Raw genomic sequence first — 26,391 nt, 5'->3', positions numbered from 1 at the left:
CTGAACTTCCCCTGTTTCAGTTTGAGCCCATCACCCCTTGTTCTGTCGCTACAGTCCCTGATGAAGAGTCCCTCTCCAGCATCCTTGTAGGCCCTTTCAGATACTGGAAGGCTGCTCATCCCTTAGGTGCATCCCAGCTGCAGTCCTGCTGTGTGACCAGCCAGTACCATGTTGAATTCCGTATTTGAGACAAGGTTTTATTTTAGTGGAAGGTGTCCCTGCCCGTGGCAGGGGATTGGAGCTGGATGAGCTTTAAGGTCCCTCCCAACGCAAACCACTCTGTGATTTAGTGCCAGGCTTTCCTAAAGAAAAACTGAGATTGTCCAATGTGCTTATCACACGTCTCATTTGAAGCACTTGCTTTAGAACTGTCAGCTTCATTCTCATTCAGAGCTGCCTGAACAAACATGGTGTGACTTGGCTTTTTTGAACATGATTCTTTTAGTGATTCTCTCAGATCATTGTCTCTGAATCCTAGAGGCAAGTGTGTGGAGGGCTTTTTCTCTGGTTTTCTTCACCAGGAAAAGGTTTATTGCTCTGTCACGGGCAGACGGTATCCTGGCTGATCTAAATCTTAACAGACTGGATCAGATCGGCATTTAGATTGAAGACTTCCAGGAAAATGGCAGTGTTTTGGAAGACAGGACCCCAGAGTTATTAGGTGGCACTGTCCCCTCTCCTGCCCCCTTCACAAGGAGCTATCAGCTGGGGAGAGAGAACAGTGTGCTTTAAGAGCACACTGGAGATACCTCCCAGTGAAAGACCAGAGAAGGAGTTCAACCTTTGCCATGGTTTTGGCATGTCACACAATCCACACCTGTGGTGCTGGTGAGCTGCTCTCCCTGCCCAGTGCTTGATTTTACACACAGCTTCTTACTAACTTCTGCAGACGGGATGTTCGTGCTGATAGTGGCAACCGCAGAGCTGGGGAGCCTGCAGGCAGACACTTGTAGGGGCTGGAAGAGGGTGTATTTATGCTGGCAGCCCTTCCTGCAAAGAACTTGGATGGACCAGCAAGCAAACTGTTCCTTGTTCATGGGAAGGATTAAGAAAAGTATATCCCACCTAAAAGAGGCTTGAATGGAAAATTTAAGTTTGCGTAAAGTGAAAAGTAATTTACTTTGCAGTTTTATTTTTCTAAAAGGCTTTTTTAGTGGATTTTCCAAATTGAAACCTTTCTGGTTTCACGTATGAAGGAGATCTGAGAAGCGCCTTCTGTTCCTGTCCCTGTTTTTCTAGGGGAGACACCAAGCTGAGTTTTCCCCTGAGTCTGCTGGTACGAGAGAGCCACAATTTGCCTTCCAGTACAAAACTGAATGGCAAGAGCATAGAAGCTCATAAAGATTCATTCAGGTTATCACTAGTGACACGTGTCATAGAAAAAAGACAGAACCTTGACTCTGTCAGACTGAAAATCCTATTTTGAGCTCCTTTTGCATGTCTTTATGTTAGAGTTAGTAACTAGACAGGCAGTGAGCCTGCAGGTTGGAGAGAACCTATGTGCATAATGTGTTTGCAGAGAGGGATCTCCTGTATTTGCAGTATAGGATGAGTTGTTTTGGTTTTAGGTGTCTCTCGGTCATTGTTGAAGGAAATGAAGGTATTTTTTACTAAGGTTGTTAGCAGTCCTGCTTAAAGGTCAGACTCTGTTCTGCTTCCTTATGTTTTTCCCTGTATTTCTGGATCTGGGAAGGCTGCTCCTGCTCTCTGCCTGTGTATGTAGCTGTATGTGATGTCCTCTTTACCTTGCAGGTGTCAGCTGTGCCGCAGAGCTCAGGCAGCCATGGGCCAGCCATCGCAGCCGTGCACAGCGGCCACCACCACACAGCACCAGTGCAGCCCCACGGGAGCCAAGTGGTGCAGAGCCACGCTCACCCCACCCCGCCAGCCGTGCCCGTGCAGGGGCAGCAGCAGTTCCAGCGCCTCAAGGTAATCAGAGGATCACAGATTGGTTTGGGGGTTCTAACCCCTGCCATGGGCAGGGACACCTTCCACTAGAGCAGCTTGCTCCAAACCCCTGTGTCCAACCTCGCCTTGAACACTGCCAGGGATGGGGCAGCCACAGCTTCTCTGGGCACCCTGTGCCAGCGCCTCAGCACCCTCACAGGGAAGAGCTTCTGCCTAAGAGCTCATCTCAGTCTCTCCTGTTTCAGTTTGAACCCATCACCCCTTGTCCTGTCCCTACAGTCCCTGATGAAGAGTCCCTCTCCAGCATACTTGGAGCCCCCTTCAGACGCTGGCAGCTGCTCTGAGGTCTCCACATAGCTTCTCTTCTCCAGGCTGAACAGCCCCAGTGTTCTCAGCCTGGCTCCATACAGGAGCTGCTCCAGCCCCTTGATCATCCTCATGACATCCTCTGGACTTGTTCCAACAGTTCCATGTCCTTCTTATGTAAGGGACATAATGTAATGCCTTACATAAACCAACCTGTGCTTAAATCTTTGAGCACCTGGGGGCCTTTCTCAATTCCATGTGTAGGGAAGGCCACCCAGCTGGTGACCTCCAAAAAGCTGTCTTGACAAGGCTTAGATGCTTCTCCTATTTGGAGTACTACCAAATGCAGAAAGGGACTTTCCTTCCTGCTGAAACCCTCCTGTTTGAAATGCCATAATAAAAACTGGACTTGCTAGGAAAAGATTAAGGGCAGGAGGAAAAGGAACAAGTGTTATTCAGGGTATTTGTATGAATGGGTTAAATTACCAAAACATTTGGAGCTTTCCTGAACACATGGCATATGTGGGTGGCTGTGTGGGAGTACTTTGGGAGTAAGGAAGGCTCTATTCTTAGATTACGTGCTGGAAAATCCTTAAAAAGGAGAAAACTCCACCAAAAATAATCCCTTTAAGTAGCTCTGTTTGGTTCAACTCTAGCGAGAAGGCACATGGATACGAATTGGTGCCTATTTCTTAGCCTCTTCCAAATACAGTGTGAGCCTCTTCCAGTGTTGATGGCACCCACTGCCATGTTGGTGGGAGGCCTTTACTGAGTAGAGGACACTTCATTGCTAGAGACTTCTGAAAAGGGCTCCAAACTGTGTGGTTCTTTCTGCCAGTGCAGTCCATGGCAGGTCCTCTGCTGGTGCAGGACTGGGGCTATACGTGACAGTCTTCTTTTGCTCCTGTGTGTAGCTCTTACAGCTGATGAGTGTGCAGCCTGGTGCTGGGGACCCAGAGGTCTCTCTTCAGGCTGGGGCTGTTCTTTGAGCACATCTGAGTATTGGATGTTGGTACACGAACGCTTCATCCACTTCCTGCTGTTTGAGGTATAAAACAATTTGCCACCCACAGTTGCCGTTTTCAACCCCCTTCTATGCCGCACTGTAACGTCTGGCTGCTTGAAAACATGGAAGTGTGTACCTGGCAGACATCTACCACCCTGATGATGGCATTTCCCACTTGCTGCTTACTTCCATGAATGCAGGAATTACTTCCAAGTAATTCTGCTGATCCCTGTTACTTTTTACCCCTTTTGTTTCTTTTTTGATACAGTTTTATCTTGTGAGCCGGGAGTGGGGAGTGAGTGCCTCTTATTCCAATGGTGCTGGTAGTACTCTGCTCAGGGTTGTGATCTTTTGCTCCTTAATTCCGTGGGCAGGCTCAAGGCTAACAGCTGTGTTTTGGTGTTGTGCAGAACAGTGGGAGATGAAATAAAGTCCTCTCTGCTGATCCTACCTGTTTGTTCTGTGTCCAGGTGGAGGATGCGCTGTCTTACCTTGACCAGGTGAAGCTGCAGTTTGGTAGCCAGCCACAGGTCTACAATGACTTCTTGGATATAATGAAGGAATTTAAATCTCAAAGGTAACCAGATGCAGTTTTCTTCTTCCTTCCAGGTTAAAAAGAGTGTTTGTGGGCATGGGAGCACAGAGCAGGAGCTCTGAACTTTGTTCTCCTGTGGGCAGCAGAACACACCTTTAGCAGTAGTGTAAAAGCAGTTGTTGAAAGTTAAATGCATCCCTTCCTTTATAGTAAATCTTTGCTTTGAGTGGGAGCTCACAGCTTCAGCCTTGATAGCTGATTCATCTGGTTGTCTGCCTGTTAATAATGGTCAGGCTGGGGACTAGATCTCATAGATACAAAATGCTGTCTGAGCTAATAAGATAATGTCATTTTTAAGTTCAGTGGCATATTCAGGGGAATCAGTCTTGCGTTGTTTCATAGGTTAGAGGTGATAAGGGAGAAAATAGAAGGGAAAATTCCTGTGTGGAGAGCTTGCTGTACCACTGAAAAGGTCTGGAGGTTTGTGACATTTTGCTGTTATTCCTTCTTCAGTATTGACACTCCAGGAGTGATCAGCCGTGTATCGCAGCTCTTCAAGGGCCACCCAGACTTGATCATGGGTTTCAACACCTTCTTACCACCTGGTTACAAGATTGAGGTGCAGACGAATGATATGGTGAATGTGACAACACCAGGGCAGGTTCACCAGATCCCCACTCATGGCTTGCAGCCTCAGCCACAGCCCCAGCCTCAGCATCAATCACAGCCTTCAGCGCAATCAACCCCGACACCAGCACAGCCAGCGCCGCAGCCACCTCCTGCCAAAATCAGTAAGGTGAGAGGCTTCGAGTAACGTACATTGATCACACAGGGATCCTGCTGCCTCCGGCTGAACCTGGTGTGGAGCTAAAGAGCTTAAAAGGAATTTCCATGCTGCTTTTTTGATAGCGTTTGTGAGCCCGCGCGTGTTGTGCTTCAGCTGCTGGGTTAGTTTCTCCTTTACAGACTTCAAGGTGCATCTTGGTTGCTTTGAGAGTGATTCAAATGAGCCACCTTATAGTGGTTTGGATAAGCCTTGTTGCTTTCAGTGGGGAACTGAAAGATGCTCAAAGCATCTGGTAAAATGTACATATGTTATTCAGAGAGGGATCCAGCAGTCCCAGGAAAAAGGTCCCTGAAGTGTATTTGACTTTGCAAGAAGGGCTTCCTAGTTAAACCGTTGGGTGTGTGTTGAACTGCCTGCTTTTGTGTGTGGTGTCTCAGAACAGCTGAAGTCCCAAGAAATTCCCCATAAAACAGAGGCTGTTGAAGATGTTGCTCTTGGTATGAAAGCATGTGTGTGTTTTCAAATGCTTGGGGCAGTTAAACCTTTAGAAAAGCTTCATTAGTTACTTGGTAGATTCTGCATTGCTTAAAGTGTAAATTACTTTTACACTTGTGAAAGACTGGCTCAGCATCAGCTGGATGGGTGCAGGAGTTATTGGGGAAGATCCAAAGTGCAAGAGTTCAGGCAAGATGACATGATACTGCCTTTAGCTATTGGTTTGTGCACCTGAAACAGACCTTTCAATAACTTTGTTTTAATTGTAATCCAGATGTTATTGTCCAAGAGATGTATTTTACATGATTGGAAACAGAGCAGGATAATAGGCATTGAAGTAACTTAGTCTAGATTAAATACCATGTATTTTAGGCTCAAGATTAGGAAAGATTTGAGAGCCTTAGGGAGGGAGAGAATCCCCAGAGATTCAAGGGTTAATCTCTAAACTGTGCAATTAGTTAACAATTGGCTGGAAAAGAGGAAAACAAAATGGGGGAACATGCAGTTAGCAGCAGGATTGAAAGTGTGGCGATTAGGTGATCTCTAGACAAACATTGGTGGGACTTGCCACCTCCTGTTCAGAAAGAGCAAACAAAGCATGCCAAAAGCTTTGTAAAGCTAAGGTGTTCCAGAATTAACTTCTCTGTGCCAGATTTCACACAGGATTAACTTCCTTATGCCAACGGAGGAGTGAAGGAGTAGGTGCTCTCAGGGAACTGGTAGCAGTCTCTTCCTCATCCCCGGGGGCTATGTGCTTTTCTCCCCATTGATATGCAAAAGGTTCAACTGTTTTTGCTGAAACCTTCAAATGAAACTGATGGCCCTGCTAGATGATGAGGTGAGATTTCCTTACCAGGCAGGTGAAGTTGTAGGTAAGCAAGGCAGGATCTTGTAACAGCAGTTTCTGCTTGGACAGCTGCTAGGAAATGTTCAGCTTATGAAAGATAATGGTGACATTCTCTAGACCTGCAAAGTCAATACTTGTCAGTAGCAGTTAAAAAAGACCATTCTTTCGAGGAAGTGTGGTAAAAGTCATGCAGGGAGAAGGTTGGTTGACTGGATGTGGTACCAGATTTCATCCACTTGATATATTCCAGCTCAGAGGTATGTGTTGAACCCATGTTGTTCCACCATTGGCATCACATACAGTTACATGCTGGGTTGTTTCCTCTGGATATGGTCTGTCAGTGGAGTAAAAGTGCCTTTATTCCAAACATAAAAGAATCTGCTAATTCCTAACACGGCTTCTTTTCTTCTCAGCCATCCCAGTTGCAGGCACATACCCCTGCCAGCCAGCAAACTCCCCCGATTCCACCATACGCATCACCACGCTCGCCACCGGTCCAACCTCACACGCCTGTGACAATCTCTCTGGGCACCACCCCATCCCTGCAGAACAATCAGCCCGTTGAGTTTAATCATGCCATCAACTATGTCAACAAGATCAAGAATCGGTTCCAGGGCCAGCCAGACATCTACAAAGCCTTCCTGGAGATCCTCCATACATATCAGGTGAGTGTTAACAGTGCAGATTTGAGTATGTGCGTGGTTGTTTCTCTTTCTTTGCCATGGGGAGCTAGCTGTGTCTGTCCAAGACTTGCATTCAGGTCTTTTAGCTCTAGCTAGCAAGCTAGGAATTCTTGTATAGTACTGCGCTAAAAGTAAAGAAACCACTTAGTCAGTGTACTACTAATCCAGGGCCAGATGGGTGTGTAGTATATATAAGCATATGTATATTTAGTGTGTACAAGAATCGTACTGTTAATGTAGCATATTAATATCGTACCAATACAGTATGATTCTTTACGTAAGACGCTGAGATCTTTGATGTTTCTTTCTTTATATCACTGAAGGTTGGGCGGCTTTTTCTCCTTTGTCACTTCACTAGTTTATGCATCCATTCTTCTGATGCTTCTCCTCTTTTCCTGTGGCAGAAAGAGCAGCGCAATGCCAAGGAGGCAGGAGGTAACTACACACCAGCACTGACGGAGCAGGAGGTGTATGCGCAGGTGGCTCGCCTCTTCAAGAACCAGGAAGATCTGCTCTCGGAGTTCGGGCAGTTCCTGCCTGATGCCAACAGCTCTGTGGTAAGTCATCTTGGAGATCAACTTGGAGCTGAGGTACCTAGTGGAGAGCTGCTCTCTGTATGTAGAAAAATGTGCTTCTGCTGTTTGTTTCTTGGGATGTTCTTGGAGTGATCTTTTGACATTGAGGTGCTGGAGCGGGGCCAGAGAAGGGCTGGTGCAGGGCCTGGAGCACAAGTGTGGTGAGGAGCGGCTGCAGGACCTGGGGGAATTTAGTCTGGAGAAGAGAAGGATCAGAGGAAACCTTATCACTCTACAACTGCCTGACAGGAGGTTGTGAGGTGGGGTCAATCTCTTCTCCCAAGTAGCAAGTGCCAGGACAAGAGGAAACGGCCTCAAGCTGCACCAGGGAAGGTTTAGATGGAGCTGAGGAACAATTCCTTCCCCAGAGGGTGCTCAGGCATTGGAACAGGCTGCCCAGGGCAGGGCTGCAGTCACCATCCCTGCAAGAGTTCACACCCCGTGTAGCCGAGGCCCTCAGTGCCATGGGTTAGTGGTGGCCTTGGCAGTGCTGGGGAACGGTTGGACTTGATGAGCTTAAAAGTCTTTTCCAACCTCATTGATTCAGTAATTCTATGATTTTATTTCCTGGGAATGGGGTCAGGGTGATATATGTTGTATTTTCTGGCCATAACTTGTCTTCTAAATACCATTTCTTTGTCTGAAAGGGTTGTTCTAAGACTGCAATAAGTGCAGTCATCTAAAGTTAGGAGGCGCATGTGCATTTTTTTGCCTGGATGAGTGGAACTCGGCTCTAATGGTCTTATGGGTTTGTCTCTAAATAAGCTATTGAGTAAGACAACTGCAGAGAAAGTGGAATCAGTAAGAAATGATCACGGTGGCACGGTGAAGAAGCCACAGCTCAACAACAAACAGCAAAGACCCAACCAGAATGGCTGTCAGATCCGACGGCACTCAGGAACTGGAGCAACCCCTCCGGTGAAGGTAAGAGTATGTGCTGCTCATGCAGCAGCCCTGGTGTTCCCAGGAGGCTGTGACAAAGGTTTTTAGGATCTTTGTGGCACAGACTGCAGCTTGACAACACAGAAACTAATGCCTGCCTTTAAAGGAAGCTTTCTGAAGTCTTAGTTTTGAATCGAAAGGCTTTGTCTCTGATTTTCGAAGACTGGTGGTATTATCTGTGCCTGAGGGTGGTAATAGTTACTGTGCTGGGGAAAAGTAACTGTTGGGCTTGAGGGGAAATAGGGCTTTCCCCACCTTATTAGGACACTGCAGAATGTGGGGGCATAGTTTTGTTGGTGAATAAAGCAGTGTTTGGTGGTGAGGGGGAGATGTGGGGTGTGGAGGCAAAAGTCTCTCTAAAGGCACAAAGGTCCAAATTTGTAGTGATGTTTCCAAGGCATGTGGGGAGATAAGGGAAAGAACGATAAAGGTGCCTGTCAGGTTTGTTGTGGCAGAACTTGGAGCAGATGCAGAGGAATCACATTTGCTCATCTTCCCTGTGATAAAGCTGATAGTACAATGATGGATGATTCTTCTCTTAGCAGAGTTTGCCCTTTTCAAACAATGCACGTTTTGAGAGAGCAAGGCTTTGTAGTGTCATAAAAGTTGTCCTGTGGCCAGGTGGCTTAGTGTTTGTGCATAGAGGAGAAGTTTGCCTGCTTTATTTGAAGGTGGTGTGTCTTGCTTTGTGATAAAAAGCATTAGCAGGCATAACTGTATCATTTAATTCCAGTGATTTATTTCCCCTTCTGCCCTTTCTCCTTTTCAAATAAAAAGCAGCAAAATAAAACACATTCTGGAGGCAGCTTTTGGCCTTTTGGAGGATGCTGGTATGGGGAAAATAAAGGATCTTGTAGTGGAATAAAGAGAGGAAAAGAAATAGGGTATTTTAGGGAAGTGTAGGACTTAAACGAACTGGGTAAGGGGCAGGAAAAAACAAGATTTGTGTTGGTCATTTCACAAAGTGCTTCCAAAAAGGAGATACACTGTGGTGTGACTGTTGCAGCCAGCTGGTTACAGAACAGGATGCAACAGTGTGTTAAAAATATTGGGAGTTCTATGCTACTGATTAACCTTGGAGAGATTAACTTGTGACAGGCACTTCCCTGCCAGTTCCCTTCCAAAACAAGAAACCACCTTTCTTGGGTTTGAAAGCAGATGGAGGGGTCAGGAAGCCAGCACCTTTGTGTGACAGATAATCAAAATATGGCAACGTGCTCTGCTGAAAAACCCTTTTTTTTATCCCCTCTTGCCTTTCTTTTTGTTAACAGAAGAAACCGAAGCTGCTTGGTTTAAAAGACCAATCATTGGCAGAAGCCAGCAAACATGGTGTGGGGACAGAATCTCTCTTCTTCGAGAAGGTGAGAAGCGAGAGGCACAGAAAGCCATCTCACATCACTGATTTATGTTCTTGGGATGTATACACCCAGTTTGTGACATATATGCAACCCTGATAATGTTTCTCAGCTTGACCTCAGATGTATTTTGCACCCTCCCAGTCAAATCCATTGGGTTTGTTGAAAGGGCTGTTGATCTTTTTTGTGGGAGTATTTTCTTTCCACCTGCAGTGTGGGAGCTCAGTTTACAAAGCAGCTGATTCCCACTGACACTGGATTTGGTTTTGTCCCTGATAGCTGAACCTAATTAGTTGCACAGTGTTGCCTGTTGCTGGTTTACCACACAGAACAAGTGAGGGATATGGGGGATGTTTCCTTGGTGGCTTCCCTAAGCTGTCCCTACATTTCCTTATGGCTCAGAGGGGACTCTATAGCGAACTTGAACAAGCCTTTTAAATAATATTCATGAGTCAATGGAAGTCTTGGTTGCTCCCTGATGATGCGGTGCATTTTGCAGCATGCTGTAGGTCAGCTAATGGTAACTGGCCTATTGTGTAGGTGTTAACATGAGTAAACGTAGAAATCCCTGCTGTGGAATTGTAACTGTAATGCCAAATACCTTAATGATGATAGATCTCCAACTGATATGTAGATGGTAACTGCTCTCCTGGGAAAGGTAATGGTGTTGGGATGAATAGTCTGGTTTCCTTGGGCTGTGACGATACTACAGGTTGCAGGAGCTGGCTTCTCTGTGATAACCCAGGCTGTTAACACAGGCAGAAGCTGGAGCAATGTTACCCAGGGCCTAACCTTGCCACCCTACTTGCAATATTCTCTGGTGTTTAAAAGCAGCCTGGGTGGGTTTGTGGCACTGCAGCTATAACTGATGTTATCCACAATCCCAGCATTTCCTAACGTAGCTGTTAGGGGGTTCTTTGAGGGATTTCATTCTTCACTTGCAACTCCTTTCTCCAGAGTAGAGCACTGGGTGCTGATGTTGCAGATCATGCCCAGCATGGGGATAGCTCACGTCAGTACCTGCCTGCCTGACCGCGTGTACGAGACAAGTTAGTCTCTGTTTAACCCACTCTGTGTTCTGGTTCCATGTGTAATCTCTGTGCATTGGTGGGAACCACAGTGTTGAATCCAGGTCCTCCTGGCCAGTGATAGCACCCACAGCTTGATCTCACCCTGACAGCAACTTTTTCCTCTTCCCTCCTGTCTGGCAGGTCCGCAAAGCCCTGCGGAGCACAGAAGCATATGAGAACTTTCTGCGCTGCCTGGTTATTTTCAACCAGGAGGTCATCTCCCGGGCTGAGCTCGTGCAGCTCGTCTCTCCGTTCCTGGGGTAAGTGGAGGGACGTTTAAGCCACGTGCTCTGTTTCTGTTGTGGAGCCAGGAAACAAGAACTAACCTTTGTGGTCGTTCAGGGGAATGCATCTCATGTGGTTGGGTGGCACAGGGGAGGATCTCTGCTCTGAGAGCTGGGGGGTGGTTGCTTGGACCACAAAGCGCTCCTGAGATGGAGTCCTGAGTTGTAGCTTCCTCTGTGGCTTCTTGGCTTGACTTTTACATGGTTAGGCTGCCACTGCTTAATGTCTGTCCACTAGATGACTGCACAAGTTAACAGCACGTTCTCTCATCTTCTGTTGCCTCCAGCTCAGCCTGAGCATCACAAGTGTACGTGATGAGGTGCCATGTGCTGTTGTATGAGCAGGAAAATACTGGTAGTTCTTGGAAGCCCTTCAGTGTGCTGATGCCAAGTGCTTTAGGCTTTCAGACTTTACCTTTATTGGAGCAGGATTATAACGGCCCCGTTTCAGTTTTCTGTCCAACTTCACGTTCATCTATACCACCCTTTTGTATTCCTTGTCCAAGAGGAGGTGAGAGTGGGATTCCCAGCTGTGCCTTGGCATGCAGGCAGCGTTCAAGAGCAGTGTTGGTGCTGCTTGCTATGTTTTCCTTTTGCAGAAGAGCAAAGAGAATTATTTAGCAGCCTGTTACTGCAGTGTCTTGCTCTGCAATCATGAATTATTTCATTTGAGAGTAGATTTGACTGTCTAGTTACATAGGAAATGTTCTCTTAAAAAGAGAACTGATATAAACCCACTAAAATATCCAGAAAGCAGATGAATTCTGTTGTGAAGCAAAAAAAAAAGTGGTCAGGAGTACTATAATTTAAATAGGAATTAAGACTTCCATAATTGCCAGTAGTGTAGAGAGCAAGCCTGTATTAATCAGCTAAACCAAATGAATAGCCTCCCATCAACTTTGGGCAGCAAGATTAATGTTCCTTCTTCCTGTGAATTGAGTTCTTGGTTCTAAGGGAGGAGGCAATAGCAACATAAATTGGGTTCAGGACCCCATTACACTAGGTTCTGTGCAAAGAAACTGCCCCAAGGAGCTTCCACTCCCTCCACAGCTCTGCTGGAATTGGTCAGGCATCAGCAGGATGCCACCTGTAGCTAGGAAAGGTGAAATATTTGACAGAAACCCCTGGATTTCTCCCATCTAGTGTCTGTGCTCCCAGCTATAAGAGTGAATGTCTGTATTGGGAAAGTATAACATAGTTTTCTTATTCTGGAGGCAGATGTTACTGTCTGTCATGTAATGAAAAGGCAATAAATGAGCAGTGATTCAATTAGCTTCAGTACTAGGTTCAATTCCTCATATTGCTGGAGCTTTGCATGAGATAGGAGTTGGGTAGATGCAGTATTTTAGACTAATAAATTCTTCAGAAAGCTTTTCTCTACAAACAGGCACACTTGGGCCTTGCAGGCAAAGGCTTCCTCATTATTTGTGTTGGCATGTGTAGTGTGGGGAGGCAGCACTGGCTGAAGCAATTGCTCAGCACTGAACCTTCTTGCCATCCAGTTAGAGAATCACTTCTCAGTTTCCTCTTGCTGCTTTGGGAAAGGAAAGGTCTGATTTAAGGTTAAAAACGTTTGCAGACAGCTGGGAACCTGGCTTGGGTTTGCTGCTGGGGTACATTGAGAGACTCAGATGTGACCTTCCAATGAGTGCTGCCCCTGCAGTGACAGCTTTCGCTGCTCTACTTTGTCACTTGTCTTGTGGGGGCTGTACCCACAAGGCACATGGGGGATGTATCAGTGCTTGTCTGCATGCCTGTCAGTCTGAAGGGGTAATCCTAAAGCACCTTAGTTGCACTGAGAGCAGTCCTCTGCCTGATCAACAAACTCAGTGTCCTTGCCCATGGCAGGGGGCTTGGAACTAGGTGATCTTTAAATTCCTTTCCAACCCAAACCATTCCATGTTTCCTGTTTGATCAGGCTCTGTGGAAGTGGGATTGAGCAGAGTCCTCACTCACCAGAGTGATAATTCAGAGGGTCTTTTTGGACACAGTCTGGTTGTAACAATCAATTCCAGCCTCAGCATCACAGCTCAGCACCGCTTGATTTCTACTTAGCCAGTTTTTTCACTTCATTCATTTTATTTTCAGGAAATTCCCAGAATTGTTCACTTGGTTTAAAAACTTTCTGGGGTATAAAGAGTCTGTTCACATGGAGACGTATCCGAAGGAGCGGGCTACCGAGGGGATTGCCATGGAGATAGACTATGCCTCCTGTAAAAGACTGGGCTCCAGCTACCGAGCCTTACCCAAGAGCTACCAGCAACCCAAGTGTACGGGGCGGACTCCACTGTGTAAAGAGGTAAGATGCTCTTCTTGAAGGGATGGAGCAAGGGTGAGCAGAGCAGAGCAGGATGAGGGATTTATTTTGCATCCCTTTGAGAATGCTGAAAAGATTCCTGGCGATGTTAGGGCACGTCTGCTCCCGTGCAGCAGAGTTGTGCTGCTGCTTGCTTCACACTGCGCTGAGCCCTGCTGCTCCTGCACCCACGTCCTGGCTCAGGATCACCATGGTACGTGTCAGAACCCAAGGTGAGTGGTGTTCCTGGTGGCGAGGGAGCACTTGGCACTCCTGCCAGCACCTGGATCCTGTCCAGAAGCTATTGCACAGCGCAAGGTGTGAGTCTAGGAATGGTTTATGCTGGAAGCTGGCTGGGAGTTGTGATCCCCACGTGGCTTTGATGGTTGGCATCAGCTCTTCCCCAGTGGTGCTTCTGAAAGGGCTGGGGAGCAGCTGGAAAAATCCCACTGAATAGTTGTGATCTTTACTCACTTAAATCAAACATAGGGGCATGAGATGTGTATGATGGTTTCAGTAACCATGTTACCTATGTGAGAAGAACATTAAGATTACAGACTTACACACAAAGTAGGAAATGACAGAACTAATTTCCTGTGTGGTCTTAATGTGATCTCGGGGATCTTTTACAGGGTAGTATGTAATTCAAGATTATGGCTACATTTTTACCCCAGTTCCCTCTGGTCTGCTTCAGAGTTGTCTCTAGTCCAACTTGAAAACAAAATCATGTTTTCTGTAGACACATTCTCCCTCACATGCTGCTTCTTTCTACCTGGAATGCTAAGATGACCTCTTGTCTTGAGAAGCAGTGCATTGCTTCAGGAAATAGGCTCCGTACAGGGAGCCAGCCTTCTTGGTCAAGAGTCAAAGCTGGTCTCCTGCAGGATCAGATGTACTCATTGAGCCCTTTGATGTGTTGTAATGGCCCTTTGGTCAAACTGGGGATGGTACTGGCTGGTCCTGTTCCTTCACTGGTGTGGAAGGTAATGCTTTGGAGGTGAGTGAGCAGGACTCTTGTTGAAGGCCAGTTAATAAACATGCTGCATAAGAGCATTCACTGGAGGAGGGGAGAGCCCCAGCTCTCCCTGGGTTCTTCCCTTTCCTGGGTGCCTGCAGACCACAAATAGCAAGCGGACGCTGTTTGGGAACATCACAGGTTTTGTGTTGTTAAGCTCCTTGAGCTATGAGGAGGACAAATGTGGGTGTCCGAGTCATGCAGTTAGCAGCGATGATAGGTGCTCAGCTGGAGTGGGGGCAGGATAGTGAAAACAACCTGGGGAAAAGAGGGTTGCAGGCTTCTCCTCTAGGTCCTAACACGTCTCTCAAAAGCATCTTATGTGATGCAGCTCCAAACTTCTCTTCCTGTGAGAAGCCAACGACTCAGTCGCTCAGGCTTTGGGTTTAAGAAGGGCCTGACTTTCAAGCCTGTCTGCCAAAATCCTTGTGTCTTTGCCTTTGGCCTCCTTGAGGTTGGTTTTTGAATGTTCTGTTCCTGTTTTGGAGGTGGTGAAAGCTGCAGGTGCTCAGCTGCTTTGTCAGGAAAGGGGTTGCTGGGGTATGGATTTCTACTGCAAATTAGCCTTATTTGGAGGCAGAAGCCGTCTTGACAGTCAGACCTGACGTGGTGACCACCCGGGAACGGCGATGGTGAATCACACACACCATGAACCAGCTGCTTGCAGCTAACTAATCTGAAGGGATGGAAAAGCTCCTTTCACCTTTCTTTTTCCCTTCCTTTGCAAGTGTTTCCTCCCAGCTCCAGCTAATGAGTTTTTCAGGCTGCCTGGATGGTTCAGTTCTCACTGTTGGAGGTGGCCCTGTGGATTTGGAAGGGGCACAGAATGTTTCCAATGGGGAAATTAGATCCATTACTCTTGTTTCCTCTGTCTCTCTCCAAGGTTTTGAATGACACTTGGGTATCCTTCCCATCCTGGTCTGAGGACTCCACATTTGTGAGCTCCAAGAAGACGCAATATGAAGAGCACATCTACAGGTGCGAGGATGAGCGTTTCGAGGTAAGTTGGTTTTTCTTGATTCATGTCTTGGCAAGCTGCAAACAGTTAATGATATTGATGTAATTCTACCCTTACTCATACCCCAGATGTGTTTTTATTGTGCCTGTCACGCGTTTTCTGGCATAAAAGCTTGTGTTCTCTTAATGCAAGAAGCAGCTCCAAGCTGCCACCCCTGCCCCTCACTTTGTGTGCTGAGCTCCTTCACACTGTTCCAGATGAAATTGTTCAGTGGTCAGCAGTGGTCGATGCATCTTTTCCATTCTCACTGCCCACATCGTGCATGAGAGCATGCATCCCATGTAATAATCTGAAAAGCAGTACATGCAGGATGTTAAATGGTTGACATCTTGAATGGAAGTTAGCTCGGCAACTGTCTGAATACGCTCAGATTTGGCACGTCCTTTTGTAGAGTAACTGTCGGTTGTGTTCTGTTCCCAGGTGGAAAATGTAATTTCCAAACACTATCGTTAGGGTAGCCTTTAATTTCTTAGGCAATATTACCGAGGTAGCAGATAAAATAGAATGGGATTATTTTAGAGCAGCCAAACATGGGAAGCACTGCTCGAGTACACCCTGTTAAACATGCCCGGCTTCTTGTTTCACGTCTCTTCAACGTTAGCCTCTGTGAAGCATCCTGTTTTGTCTGTTCAATGATGGCTAATGTAGCATTCCCTGCAGCTGGATGTTGTCTTGGAGACCAACCTGGCAACGATCCGCGTCCTTGAGGCAATCCAGAAGAAGCTCTCACGCTTGTCTGCTGAGGAGCAGGCCAAATTCCGGCTGGACAACACCCTGGGTGGCACCTCGGAGGTGATCCACCGCAAGGCTCTCCAGAGGATATATGCTGACAAAGCAGCTGACATCATTGATGGGCTTCGGAAGAACCCATCTGTGGCTGTTCCCATCGTACTGAAAAGGTACTGTCTGCTCTAGCACCCTGCCCAGGGTCTCCACCTGAGGGGAATGTGCCAGATGTGGTCCAGATTGATGTAGCAATACCTAGTTTTTGCCCCTAAAGGCTGTGACCTCCACAAGGCTATAAATTAAGAAGCGTATTTTATGCTCTGCTCTGTTGCTGTATTTCATTATAATCACTTAGAAAGAGGGAATTGCCCTTCTGAAACAAAAACCTTGAAGCTCATCTGGAGGGATGGAGAGCTTCTGTTGTCTCCTCTTAAACCTTGTTTCTTCCCTGGTGTCAGCATCATGTTTAAGACAAGGAAAATGTGTACTGTGTGGGTTGTTCCAGGGCTAATTTGATCCCATCTCAAACCCTATGGCTGTTTCAGATTGTGGTGGTTCACAATCTGTGTTTCAGATTGTGGTGGCTGTGCTGCCCTCAGGTTCCCAGGCTGGTTTCTGTTGTCAGCCTCCCCTTTCTCAGTCAAGAAAAGGCAGTGGATGCTGCAGCTCCTTGAGGAAGCTTGAGGTGTGTAAGCAGGAGGTGCTCCTCCCTGGCCACTTCTCACCTCCATGGGGCTTTTGGTCCTGTGTCTCTGGGAGCCGGGGGTAACAGTCTTGCCCAGGATCTTGAGCTGCATCAGGGGTGCTTTGCTTGCACTGCTGAGTGGAGGTTCAGAAGTCCATTGCTGGAAGCTCAGGTGTCCATGCTGCAAGGGAATGAGTTTGTTAAGCATCCAAACTAAGCTGCTCCTTTTCAGCAGCTGGAGCTACGTGACTTTCTGGGGGGTGTCCGAGAGACCTGGGCTACCTCTGTGGCACTCTCATCCCTTCAGCCCTTCTCCTTTCTGCAGACAGTGGGGCTGGGAGGAGGACGCTTAAGCCCTCTAGCTGTCCTGGCATGCCAGAAGGTTTCCCTTATATGCTCAGAGCAGACCTCTTAACTCACCTTTGTTTTCTTGATGCCAGGTTAAAGATGAAAGAGGAAGAGTGGCGAGAAGCCCAGAGAGGATTTAATAAAGTCTGGCGAGAGCAGAATGAGAAGTATTACCTGAAATCCTTGGACCACCAGGGCATCAACTTCAAGCAGAATGATACCAAGGTCCTGAGGTCAAAGAGTCTCCTCAATGAGATTGAAAGCATCTATGATGAGGTGAGACAGTCCACCAATAGCTCCCTTCCCTCAAGCTTATGCACTTTGCAAGTGCAGTTTCAGTTCCTGTTCCTCACTCCTCAATGCTGGTGGCACAGACTCACTCTCGGAGCTTTCTGAAAGGGTCTTGGGTGGAAAGAAGTGTTTGGGATTCATCTTTGTGCTGTGTGTTTCTCATTTGTAGAGGCAAGAGCAGGCTTCAGAAGACAATGCTGGAGTCCCCACAGGCCCACACCTATCACTAGCCTATGAAGACAAGCAGATCCTGGAAGATGCTGCTTCTCTCATCATCCACCATGTGAAGCGGCAGACGGGAATCCAGAAAGAGGACAAGTACAAAATCAAGCAGATCATGTATCACTTCATTCCAGACCTGCTGTTTGCTCAGCGAGGTGAACTCTCAGATGTGGAAGAGGAGGAAGAAGAGGAAATGGATGTGGATGAAGCTACTGGGGCTGCAAAAAAGCACAACGGTGTTGGGGGCAGTCCTCCCAAAACCAAGCTGATGTTCAACAACACGACCGCTCAGAAGCTGCGGGGCATGGATGAGGTCTACAACCTCTTCTATGTGAACAGCAACTGGTACATATTCATGCGGCTGCATCAGATCCTGTGCTTGAGACTGCTGAGGATCTGCACCCAGGCCGAGCGTCAGATCGAGGAGGAGACACGGGAAAGGGAGTGGGAGAGGGAAGTGCTGGGCATAAAGCGAGACAAGAGTGACAGTCCTGCCATCCAGCTGCGACTGAAGGAGCCGAGTGAGTGCCTCTGGTGGGAGGGAGCTGGGGAAGGAAGATGGGGCCCCTCAGTTCAAGAAGGACAGGGAGCTGCTGGAGAGAGTCCAGCGCAGGGCAACCAAGATGATTAAGGGAGTGGAGAGAGGAAAGACTGAGTGGGTCTGGAGAAGAGGAGACTGAGGGGTGACCTTATAAGTGTCTATAAATATATAAAGGGGGAGTGTCACGAGGATGGAGCCAGGCTCTACTCAGTGGCAAACAATGATAGGACAAGGGGTAATGGGTGCAAACTGGAACACAAGAGGTTCCACTTAAACTTGAGAAGGAACTTCTTCTCAGTGAGGGTGACGGAACACTGGAACAGGCTGCCCAGGGAGGTTGTGGAGTCTCCTTCCCTGGAGACATTCAAAGCCCGCCTGGACACATTCCTGTGTAACGTTATCTAGGTGTTCCTGCTCTGGCAGGGGGATTGGACTAGATGATCTTTTGAGGTCCCTTCCAATCTCCAGCATACTGTGACTGTGACTGTGATGCTTCAGTAACACACTGACAGGGCTTGTTTGGTGTCTTCAGTTTTATATGTCTAAAAGACTTAAACAACCGCATAGAGGAGGCTACACTGGAAGGCACATGTCTTCATCAGGGGTTGTAGTGGTAGGACAAGAGGTAACGGGTTCATGCTTAAACAGGGGAAGTTCAGATTGGATATAAGGAAGAAGTTTGTTACTGTGAGGATGGTGAGGCACTGGCACAGGGTACCCAGAGAAGTGGTAAATGCTCCATCCATGGCAGTGTTCAAGGCCAGGTTGGACAGGGCTTTGTGCGACATGGTCTAGTGTGAGATGTCCATGCGCGTGGCAGGGGTTGGAACTGGATGATCTTCAGGTCCTTTCCAACCCAAACCAGTCTGTGATTCTATAATATGATTATGAAAGTACACATGGCCTTAAAAGTACTTCTAAATGTCTACAACACACTCATTTAAGCTTCTTCCAGTAACTCCTCAACTTGAACAGGTAGTCTGAGGACCAAACCTCAAAGCAGCCCTTCCTAGGGGCGGTGTGTTCATGTCTCCCATTCTGTCGTGTTGCAGTGGACATTGATGTGGAGGATTATTACCCAGCCTTCCTGGACATGGTGCGCAACCTCCTGGATGGGAACATGGACTCGTCGCAGTATGAGGACTCCTTGCGTGAAATGTTCACCATCCACGCCTACATCGCCTTCACCATGGACAAGCTGATCCAGAGCATTGTTCGACAGGTGGCTGCCAGCAAAACCTGGAGGGGGGATGCTCCGGGGTGGAGAAAGGAACTGGGTTGTTGGCTGCAGTGAGAGCCTGTAGGGGAGGGGGGATGTTGTATGCCTAAATGGGGAGTTTGGGGGTAAGCAGGTAAATTCTGGGTGTTTGTTAACTCTGCTGTAAGGCTGACGTAAAGAGGTGTGATAAGAAACTCCTCTGAGTCCAGAGGAAGCCACGGAGATGCTGCGAGGGCTGGAGCAGCTCTGCTCTGGAGTCAGGCTGAGAGAGCTGGAGCCTGGAGAAGGCTCCTTAAGGGGAGACCTGAGAGCAGCTCCAGTGCCTGAAGGGGCTGCAGGAAACCTGGAGAGGGGCTTTGGAAAAGGGCCTGTAGGGACAGGCCAAGGGGAATGGCTTTAACCTGCCAGAGGGGAGACTGAGATGAGCTCTTAGGCAGAAGCTCTTCCCTGTGAGGGTGCTGAGGCGCTGGCACAGGGTGCCCAGAGAAGCTGTGGCTGCCCCATCCCTGGCAGTGTTCAAGGCCAGGTTGGACACAGGGGCTTGGAGCAAGCTGCTCTAGCGGAAGGTGTCCCTCCCGTGGCAGGGGTTGGAACTGGATGAGCTTTAAGCTCCCTTCAACCCATACTAGTCTGGAATTCTATGAAAATGTAATTTCTGCTGTATTTATACTATTGGGACTGTCCTGTGAGTGTGTGTTTTCCCTTTGTTTTCCAGAAGTTTTAGAAGTATTCCACTTTAAAGTTTCTCCAGAGGTAATCTTGCTCTAACTCTGAAAAGGAATTAAATGACATCTAAATAATTTCTTTCCTTTTCACCAGCGCTGTAGGAGCAGCCTCTTCTAAACAGCTTTGTTTCTTTTATCTGCCTGTTGGAGTAACTCATTTTGGCTGTTAAATTCTAGTCCTTTTATTGAGCTGGTAGGAAGAATGTGTGACCTAGGGAAAAATTCTTCATGTGCCTTTTAGTAGCCTGAAGAACAAAAGCAAGACACAAGGGGCTGGAAGGGGAAAGGCTTGAAAAGGCCTTGCCTCTTTCAGAAGGGTAGATCTGCTTTTCAGAAGCCCTCTCCTTCAGTGCAGACACTGTCTGGATTCAAAAGACAGCTGAGCAACTTTTGATTTTTAAACTTGTGTAAAGTAAGGATTTGATACTAAATTGCTCACCCCTTTCCTCAGCCACAGCAGCAGTCCCTTGTGGAGGCAGGGATATACCATGTGGCTGTGCTCTAGCCCTTCCTCCCCTGGGCATGTAGCAGCTTTTCTGACAAACACCTTCCCCACATTCTTTGTTTTTGCAGCTCCAGCACATAGTGAGCGATGAGATCTGTGTGCAGGTAACAGACCTTTACCTGTCAGAGAACAACAACGGAGCAACAGGAGGTCTTCTCGCTTCCCAGTCTTCTCGTAGCCTTCTGGAGGCCGCCTACCAGCGCAAAGCGGAGCAGCTCATGTCAGAGGAGAACTGCTTCAAGGTAAAGCCGGGCTGCAAACCATGGCATAAAAGCAGCAAGCAGTGAGGGGACTGCCTTATAGGAAGGGAGAGGCACAGTCCTTTACAAAGGAGCCTTGTTTAGCATCCTGGGGTGCTGAGGACTTTTCTGTTGCTCTGAAGTTGGAAGTGTTGGTGGCACATTGTTGGGGTTTAACCCCAATGGGCAACTGGAACCACACAGCCACTTGCTTGCTGCTCCCCCGATGGGATGGGGTAGAGAATCACAGAGTAAAAGTGAGAAAACACGGGTTGAGGTAAGGACAGCGTAACAGGTAAAGCAGAAGCTGCACATGCAGAACAAACAAACCAAGGAATTCATGCACCTCTTCCCACTGGCAGCCACTCTGGGACAGCAGGGCTCTATCACACATCACAGTGACTTGGGAAGACAAAACACCGTCACTCCCAATGTTTTCCCCTCCCTTCTCCCCGCAGCTTTATATGCTGAACATTATGCTGTATGGTGTGGGATACCCCTTGGGTCAATTGGGGTCAGCTCTTCCTGGCTGTGTCCCCTCCCAGCTCCTTGTGTACCTTCATCCTCCTCAATGGTGAAATCCAAAATGTAGCTAGCCCCATCCTACCTGCTATGAAGAAAGCTGGCTTCATCCCAGCCAAACCCAGCACACAGCTTTTGACACATAGGATAATGCCTCTGTAAGGGCCCCTCAGAAATGAGGTTTCAAGGAGAACTACATTTCCTGGAACAGCAGTGAATACCCCTTGTGCCTCACAACATCCTTGGGGTATTATCATATTGACTGCTTTGCTGTCACTGGTTTTCATTTGTTAGTTCAGACTCTCCCGTTTCTCTTGTGTCTCAATCTTTTTGTCAGCTGTGGGGAGAGCTGTGAATACTGACAGGGCATTAAATCATTGCTGACTGCATCTGTTGCTAAACAAACCCAGTGCACTGTGCTAATCAAATCCATACTTACATGCCTGAGATGCAGGAAGTGGTCAGGCCCTTTCTGAGCAACTTCAAGTACTTGGGATAAAAGCCTGTGTGTACGATCTCTCTTCCCTTGCCTTCAAACTTATTTTGGGGGCTGAAGAAGGACCAGCACCACTCCAAAACCAACAACAAGCAGAAAGCTTTGCCATCTTTTGGTTCCTCAGAGGCTGTGCAGTTTGGGCAGGGTTTTCCCTGGGCTCTCAGGGCACAGATTTTTCTTGTATAACTATGCCAGCTTTCTTCATTCTCCCTTTGCCCCAGTGGGAAGTAGAGGTTGTTTCTTCTAACTGAAACCCCTCCTGAAGCATCTTCTGCCTTTTCTTTGTAGCTGATGTTCATTCAGAGCAGAGGTCAAGTTCAGTTAACCATTGAACTGCTGGATACAGAAGAAGAGAACTCTGATGACCCTGTAGAAGCAGAGGTAAGAGCAGCTTGTACAGAGAGCTGTGATACCCAGTTGACTGTTCTGTGGTCCATTAGCACAAGATAAAGAAACATCAAGGACATGCTGTAAAGCTTTCAGTTATGTGAGTAGGCAAATCCTTCTTGATTTTGTATTAGAAAGCCCTCAAAACCATACAGAGAAACACTGTACCTGCCTTTTCGGGGATTAGATGCACAGAGCCTTCAAAAATGACCTTGTGTTCACATACCTAACTTCCACCTCACATTGGCTGGTGGGAAGGCAGTGACTGACGTGTGCTCTGTGCTCACTTCCAGCGCTGGTCAGACTATGTGGAGCGGTACGTCAACTCAGATTCTACCTCCCCTGAGCTCCGGGAGCACCTGGCCCAGAAACCAGTCTTCCTGCCGAGGTGAGTGGCTAGGCTGAGCTGCAGACCCTACCTCATGGCCTCAGAAGGCAGAGCTGGGCTCTCAGTCTCGCCTGTGTCTTAATGCAAAGGCTGGTGGCTCGCCAAATGGGGTTTTTGGCAGTCCTGCCTTGGCTTATAGTAGCCCTCTGTTTAAAAACAGTGGGTGCCACGTCAGGGCTTTTCATGAACAGGGAGTTGATGGCACAATAGCCAGAACTTCAGAAATAAGAGAAACCATGGGGTTTACTCATTGTAAGGGCCTGAGCCTGAATGAGGCTGAGCACTAATCCCCAGAGGGGTTCTCTGGTCTGCAGGAATCTCAGGCGGATCCGTAAGTGTCAGCGCGGTCGGGAGCAGCAGGAGAAGGAAGGGAAGGAAGGAAACAGTAAGAAGTCCATGGAGAACGTGGAAAGCTTGGACAAGCTGGAGTGTAAATTCAAACTGAACTCCTATAAGATGGTGTATGTGATCAAATCAGAGGATTACATGTACAGGAGGACCGCTCTACTGCGAGCTCAGCAGGTAGGCGCAAGCAGAGTTACTCAGATTTGCTTTTGGCTCTCTGTGCCAGAAGTAACTGATGGGGCAAGGGAAGGAGGAGGTGGCTGGGATGCTATGTGAGGGAAGTGTTGGCTCTTTGGCTGTTCTTGAGCTGTAAAGGTTGGGGGTTATTCAAGGTGAAAACAGCCCCTGACTCCAGATTGGTCAAATACAGTTGGGGAATGATCTGGTCTTCTGAATGCTTTGACACTGGGTGACTTGTCTCGTCCCACGGGAATATTTCCATCCAGTAAGGAAAAGCAGGGAGCTTTAACAGCAAACTCCAGTTCTAGTGTGACTGTTTCGACTTAAGATTTGCAATCCTTGGCTCTGTGTTTATTATAATCTATTTAAAACACAACATTAAGCAGAATGCTGCTGCTTCAAATGTAAAAGAAAGTGGAACCTGCCAGATCCAGGCTAAATTACTGACTTAAGCAGCCAGAAGCAGAGGTACCTGGGGCTCTGTCAGCAGGAGTCTCTTCTGCAGCTGCACAGATTGCTTTCAGTTGATTAAGTCACTTGCTTTCTGAGCAAACTACTGACCACTGAGAACACTGGGAGCTGAGGGAGTGGGAGCGGTGCCCTGCTTCCTGCCTTGTAAATCATCCTTCACAGCTCCCTTGCAGTCATGCATTTAGACTTCTAAAACAACGGCTCGCCATCTGTTTCTTGCTAATGAAATACAAATAATGGGTTCTTCTCGTTAGGTGCAAAGTGACTTTGTTAAACTGGCATTCGCACCAGATGAGAGTGTTTTCTGTCAGTGGTGACTCCTTGAAACGCTGATGCTGAGGAGTTTGATTTAATCCCATCCCTCCCGTTCAGCTGGCACAAACCTCCAGTGTTTTTCACGGAGAAGCTGAACATAAATCAGATTATTGAGCTGTTAAATATAGAGCACAGCCCCTTGGTTATTGAAGGAGCTGCAGAAAGAAGCTTCACTGAACTACAGATCTGTTGGATTTAGTGGTTAACACTGAGATGCAGTCAGTCTGTGAGAGAAGAACAAAACAACAAAATACATAAGTTTTAATCTGGAGGCTTAATCATATTTGCTGGTTTCAATTATGACTGTAGTCATGGCTTTAAACCAGCTCTCCTGGATCTTGCATTCCTTAAGCAGATGCTCTCGCTCAACAGTGGGAGCAGTTTGTCCCCTCCTGATGCTTCTGCTTAAGCGAGTGGTTCTCAAACCTTTTAGACCTGATCTGGTTCTTAACTTTTTGCAGCAGGTAGGTCCCCACATGTCAGCATATTGAGTTTGCAATCCCTTTGGACACTGCCCCTCTGTGGAGAACTGGAGGCTGCCCCTGAAGGGAGCAGGGCTGGCCTGTTCCAGGCTCTGCCTTAAGGAGGAGGAGGTGGTGGCAGCATCTTTTAGGCAATGCAGAAGGGTCTCAGCGCTGGGCGTGCAGCTCCTCGTCTCCCATGGGTTATGTTTGGTGTCCACAGCCTGAGCGCTTAAAGCTTTTGGTACTTATGAGTTCATTCTGTCACTGTCATTGCCCTGAGAGGGGCTGACACCAGAGCTTTTCCTCTGCCATTAGCCAGGGCTGGTGTGTGGCTGATGATCCCCTCGGCTGTGTCACAGTTTGGGGACCCGATGCTGCCTTTTCCTAACCCCTGTTCCTATTTCTGTAGTCCCATGAAAGAGTGAGCAAGCGGCTGCACCAGCGGTTCCAGGCCTGGGTGGACAAATGGACCAAGGAGCACGTGCCCCGCGAAATGGCAGCCGAGACAAACAAATGGCTCATGGGCGAAGGGTTGGAGGGGTTGGTGCCCTGCACCACCACGTGTGACACAGAGACCCTGCACTTTGTGAGCATTAACAAGTACCGCGTCAAATACGGCACGATATTCAAGACACCCTAAAGTTCCCCGGGGGCGAGGGAAGAGCCCGGGAGCGGTGTGTGTGTGTGCGTGCATCAAGGAAAAGGAGGAAGATGCCTTCCTCCCCTCACTGTGTATCTCCGTAACATGGCCACTTGACTAGTGCGTGGCTGGTACACCCTGTCACCAGCGGGATTCCCTGTGGGGACGCGGATTTCCGCCGGCCCTTGGACTCAGGCACGTGTCCCCCGAGGGCAGGAAGGACCCTTCTCTGAACTGAGCCATCCCAGAGAAACACAACGAGCTCGTACACACCAGCAGTGTTGAGGCTTTGACTCCCTGCAGGCCCTGAGCACCGAGGGAAGAGACCCGGAGGCTTCTCCAGCACCGGACCTCTTGGATGTGTCCCGAAATCCCTCCCAGGTGCCTGTCCTGAGCAGCTTCCCCTCCCGTGGGGCGGCCCGACGGCACCTCCAGAGCGGAGCCTGGGCTCCCTCGCCTCCCTCTCATGGCTCCGGGCTGGGCTCGCCCCGTGCAGATCGGTCTGTCCTTTCTAGTGCCAGTGGAACTGTTTGGTTTTGGTTTGTATTTCCTTTGGGGGGGGGCGGGGGGGGGTATTTTTTGTACCTGCTTGTTTACTAGTCTCTCCTAGTGCCATGCACCAGCTTTTCACACACGTGTCCGTACACACACACAAGAGAACAACACGATTTTAACATGTTCCCCTCCTTTTTTCTTCTTTCTTTTTCTTTTTTTTTTTTTTTTTGTAAATAAATGTACAAATTGTCAATTTTGGGGGTTTTTTTTGTTTGTTTTTGTTGGGGTTTTTGGCTTTTTTGTTTTTTTTTTTTTTATTAAAGGAAGTATGCTTGATGTGCTAGCATAACTGTACTAGCTTCTTGTGTACCATAGTACCAGGTGGCTTGAGACTTAGTACTGACAGACCGATGGAGACATTTATTACACTTTTTACCAAAGGGAGTTATCATTGTAGTGCTTTTGTGTGGAAACTTTTTCTCCTCTTTTTTTTTTTTTCTTCTTCTTTTTCTTTTTTCTTTTTGTAAATAAAACCAATGTCTTTGTTCTTAACTGGAAGAAGACACTCGCTCACCTCCAGCCCTGTTCTTGGTCTGAAAGGCACCGTGCAGCACGCAGGATTTGGGGAAGAAGGGGGGAACATCCCATCATTTCATACAGTTGGCCTCACAAACTCAGAGGGAAAAGCAGATGCCATGTGTGTGCTTTGTGGTATAAGCAGCCTGTTAAGATATATAAATATATAGTATATAATTTTAAGTTCTTTTAATTTTTGTTGTATCCCGATGGATCATTTGTACCCACCTCATCTTCCAGCTCCCAGGACCTTCGCGTTTGGGAAGTGTTGCTGAGCTACTTAGCTGGGGTTGATGGTGCCGATGGATTTTCCCTCTCGGGGTTGGAGTACGCATCACCTCAAGTACCAAACCAGTACTGGCTTGAGCTGCTCTGCGTGTGTGTTTGTGTGTGTGTGTGTACAAGAAGAGGGCACGGTGAGGGTCTCGGGGCATTTCACTGATGAAAACCACATCTGGGATATATATTTTTCTAAGTAGAAGAGTTTAG

General features: G+C 47.8%; 2 protein-coding genes across 2 annotated transcripts in view; one reads left to right on the top strand and one right to left on the bottom strand.

Annotated features, from left to right (window-relative positions):
- SIN3A (SIN3 transcription regulator family member A) overlaps positions 1-26,085 on the top strand; it is a 33,794-nt gene extending 7,709 nt beyond the window's left edge. The window contains exons 3-21 of the mRNA XM_062612156.1: positions 1,753-1,929; positions 3,691-3,797; positions 4,269-4,551; positions 6,298-6,549; positions 6,972-7,124; positions 7,908-8,066; positions 9,356-9,445; positions 10,651-10,769; positions 12,882-13,092; positions 14,988-15,104; positions 15,783-16,021; positions 16,974-17,157; positions 17,342-17,915; positions 18,988-19,157; positions 20,453-20,626; positions 21,930-22,022; positions 22,322-22,416; positions 22,731-22,938; positions 24,601-26,085. Coding sequence (XP_062468140.1) covers positions 1,753-1,929; positions 3,691-3,797; positions 4,269-4,551; positions 6,298-6,549; positions 6,972-7,124; positions 7,908-8,066; positions 9,356-9,445; positions 10,651-10,769; positions 12,882-13,092; positions 14,988-15,104; positions 15,783-16,021; positions 16,974-17,157; positions 17,342-17,915; positions 18,988-19,157; positions 20,453-20,626; positions 21,930-22,022; positions 22,322-22,416; positions 22,731-22,938; positions 24,601-24,831 — 3,636 coding nt within the window. The 3' untranslated portion in view covers positions 24,832-26,085. The remainder of the gene's footprint in view (positions 1-1,752; positions 1,930-3,690; positions 3,798-4,268; positions 4,552-6,297; positions 6,550-6,971; positions 7,125-7,907; positions 8,067-9,355; positions 9,446-10,650; positions 10,770-12,881; positions 13,093-14,987; positions 15,105-15,782; positions 16,022-16,973; positions 17,158-17,341; positions 17,916-18,987; positions 19,158-20,452; positions 20,627-21,929; positions 22,023-22,321; positions 22,417-22,730; positions 22,939-24,600) is intronic.
- Positions 1-26,391, bottom strand: part of COMMD4 (COMM domain containing 4) — a 136,054-nt gene that overhangs the window by 90,035 nt on the left and 19,628 nt on the right. The gene's annotated exons all lie outside the window — the stretch shown is intronic.

This window comes from Pezoporus occidentalis, unplaced genomic scaffold, assembly GCF_034315485.1.
Source record: "Pezoporus occidentalis ecotype Australia unplaced genomic scaffold, CSIRO_AGI_Poc_V1 ctg159, whole genome shotgun sequence".
NCBI lineage: Eukaryota > Metazoa > Chordata > Aves > Psittaciformes > Psittacidae > Pezoporus > Pezoporus occidentalis.
Note: the sequence above shows the minus strand (reverse complement) of the source record. Positions and strands in the feature narration are given on the sequence as shown.